Genomic DNA, 3392 nt, shown 5'->3' on the forward strand with positions numbered 1-3392 from the left:
GTGGCCTAAGTGTCCTCTATTTGCTTTCTCCTATTTTCGTCGTCTCTACGTGATTATATATTGTAAAATCCGGAGATATGGGATGCAGCCAGAAAGCAGTTTATTAACGAAAAGTCTTAGATTTAAAATATTGTTTATTATATTTTTATTTCAATTATTCTAATTGTTTAAAAAGTAGTAAACTTTGTATCTGGGGCTTTTCGTTGTTTTCCTCGTAATACGAGAGATGTCGCTGATTTGCGTCTCAAAAGGTGGGTTCATTGCATCGCGATGTTTTGCCTTAAAAGAGGCAGAATGTTTATATTCCCTTCAGAGTTGTGACTGCATAATCTTCACTGATGATGCATAAGGATGCTGAAATAGTTGCTATATGGAGATGGTAGTCCAACTCTGAATCGAATATAAACAAAACCTGCCTTGAACCCTTTTTAATCTTTTTCATTTTACTCAGTTTTTGAGTATTTAGAAACTGTCTTTCGGTCCTTTTCCTAGACGAAGAGAAGGTAAATGCGTGGCCTAAGTGTCCTCTATTTGCTTTCTCCTAGTTTCGTCGTCTCTACGTGATTATATATTGTAAAATCCGGAGATATGGGATGCAGCCAGAAAGCAGTTTATTAACGAAAAGTCTTAGATTTAAAATATTGTTTATTATATTTTTATTTCAATTATTCTAATTGTTTAAAAAGTAGTAAACTTTGTATCTGGGGCTTTTCGTTGTTTTCCACATAATAATTAGTTTATTAACAGAAAATATACATCAAAACAGCAATTATTTTACCACACAATCACACAAAGCACGTAAACAATAAATGAAGTTTGGAGTCAATGTCATGTCAATATACAACATTAATTATAAGCATTAACTCTTTAAGCTTCTCCCATTTTTGTGACTTCAAACTTGGGCTGTCTGAAATGAAAACGTGTTGTTAAACGTATTTTAACGCCATTAAATTTACGTATTTAAAATCACATAAAAAAGACGTTTATACGACGTAATATTCAAACACGTGTATATATTCAACCAAAAACTGACGTTTCCTCGACGTTATTGACGTCACTTGGTTGCCTGGGCATAGATTATGAATTTTAATCATCACCTGTCAGTTTACTAAGCTCTACAGCTTTTTTATCTCTTAGAGATTTCCTAAAAGAGGTTCCTCTTAACAACTCTTGTATTTCTTCCAAACTTTTTCCTTTAGTTTCAGGCACAAAGAACACTATGAGTATTGTAACTATAAAAGTGAGAAAAGAGAAGATATAAAAATGAATATATATTCCAAATGCCCTTCTTAGAAGAAAATAAAGCTGCAAGACACCGATGGCAGTAAAGGTGTGAAAGCCATTACAAAAAGCGATGCCTCGTCCTTTGAGCCTGGTGGAAAATATTTCACCTAAGATGACGAATGGTACAGTACCCATTCCAAATTTGAACACAACAGCGTATACCATAACCGAAGCTGCAGGTATCCAGTTCATAGCTTGAACATTGTAACCTTTTTGATGTAGGTTCAAAAATATCCCCAAAATAAGCAAGCAAAGGGCGGTGAGAACACTTGAAACACTAAACAAAACTTTACGGCCAAATTTATCTATAGTCACTGATGATATTAGAGACGAAACTAATAATAATACTGAAAAAATGATAGCCACAGATGAAGGTTGAATATACACAGAACCAGCCTTCTCCAACATCTGGTGGATATTCATCAATACAACCTCAAAACAACTACATAATTTAGTAAAATCAAATATTAAAACAATAATCAAAGCATTTCGATAACGTTTAACTACAAACATTTCTTTAAAAGTTCCTTTCTGGTCTTTCACATCATTTTCTATAGCTTCTCGTATTTCATATAGTTCATCTTCTACATCTACGTTTCCTCTTAACAATTGCAAGCTTCTTCTAGCTTCGGGAATTTTGTTTTTCATGAACAAGAGGTACGGTGTTTCAGGCATGAAAGAAAATATTAGTAATTTGAACATCAGCAGTCCAGCTGCTACACAGGGTGGAACATAGAACGGTGTGAAGGGTCCAATACAATACATCAATATTATACCTAAAAAGTTATTAAATTCGTTATTAGCTACTAGAATTAAGTCTAGATACTAAATAATAAACAAATATTGATTACAGTTTTTAGTCTAGTCGGGTTAGACGAATAATAGGCCTAACCTTGCATTAGGAGCTGGCCCAAATTTTATTTTTCTAATCTTTAGGGGGAATGAATAGTAGTGTAAATTTAAAATCTCGACTGAATTCCGCCATTGCGTTAGCCGCCATCTTGATTTTAAACGAGAACCGTTTTTGCTCAATATCTCCGCCATTTTCAACTTTTCGACAAAAAGTATAACAACCAAAATTGTTGAAAATGTAATTTTCTATAATTTTTGTTTTTACAATTTTTTCGTGCCTTCGATATTTTCCGAGTTATAGCGGAAAATAGTGACAGTTATATATAAATAGAGCATAATTATTGAATTATCTCGTTTATTGTTGGTTTTACCACAAAAATGTTCCTATACAAAAATAGAGAGAATTCAATTCTACACAATTTTAGTTTCTTTCATTTTTTGCTAAAGTTAATATTTAAAGAAGTATGTATGCGACAATGGCGTGAGCGTAAGACCTGATTGATTTTGTAGCAATTGTTTTTGTTCAATATCTACGCCATTTTCAACTTAAATTGTTCCAAATATGTTTTCCTACAATTTCTTTTTAACAATTTTTTTCATGCGGTTGATATTTTCCGAGTTAAGTGGGAAAATAGTAAAAAGTGGTGGGAGAGCATAATTACTGAATTGAATCTTTTTTCTGAGCTGCCCCAAATTTTATAATTCTATCCTTTAGGGGAGATCAATAGTAGTGTAAATTTAAAATCTCGACTGAATTCCGCGGTTGCATTAGCCGCCATATTGATTTTAAAGGAGAACCGTTGTTGCTTAATATCTCCGCCATTTTCAACTTTTCGACAAAAACGGTCGGAACTAAAATTGTTGGAAACGCAATTTCCTACAATTTCTTTTCCATAATTTTTTATGCGATCAATGTTCTCCGAGTTAAGGAGGAAAATAGTGGAAGCGGAGGAGAAGCATAATTATTGAATTGTCTCATTTATTATTAACTTAGCGACACAATTGTACATAAACAAAAATAACGAGAATTATATTTTATACAATTTTTGAAACTTCCAATAAAACACCAACCAAACTAAGTACATAAAAGACATAAATAATAACTTATATGCATTAAGTTCACTTAATTTTATTAACTATATAGTTTAGCTCTCCAGGCCTAGAAGGCCCATGGCTTGGTTTACTATTCCTTTCCAATCTCTCCTATTTGCTGCTTTATTTTTCCAATTTGTGATTTTCAGTTCTTCTATGTCTTT

At 32.7% G+C, this 3392-nt stretch overlaps 1 protein-coding gene across 1 annotated transcript; it reads right to left on the bottom strand.

Annotated features, from left to right (window-relative positions):
* Positions 1-1086: 1086 nt before the first annotated feature.
* Positions 1087-2049, bottom strand: LOC114335361 (facilitated trehalose transporter Tret1-like). Its single transcript, XM_028285589.2, has one exon. The coding sequence runs from the start codon at positions 2047-2049 to the stop codon at positions 1087-1089; it is 963 nt and encodes a 320-aa protein (XP_028141390.2).
* Between the last annotated feature and the right edge of the window lie 1343 nt (positions 2050-3392).

The sequence above is a fragment of the Diabrotica virgifera genome, chromosome 1 (genome assembly GCF_917563875.1).
Source record: "Diabrotica virgifera virgifera chromosome 1, PGI_DIABVI_V3a".
NCBI lineage: Eukaryota > Metazoa > Arthropoda > Insecta > Coleoptera > Chrysomelidae > Diabrotica > Diabrotica virgifera.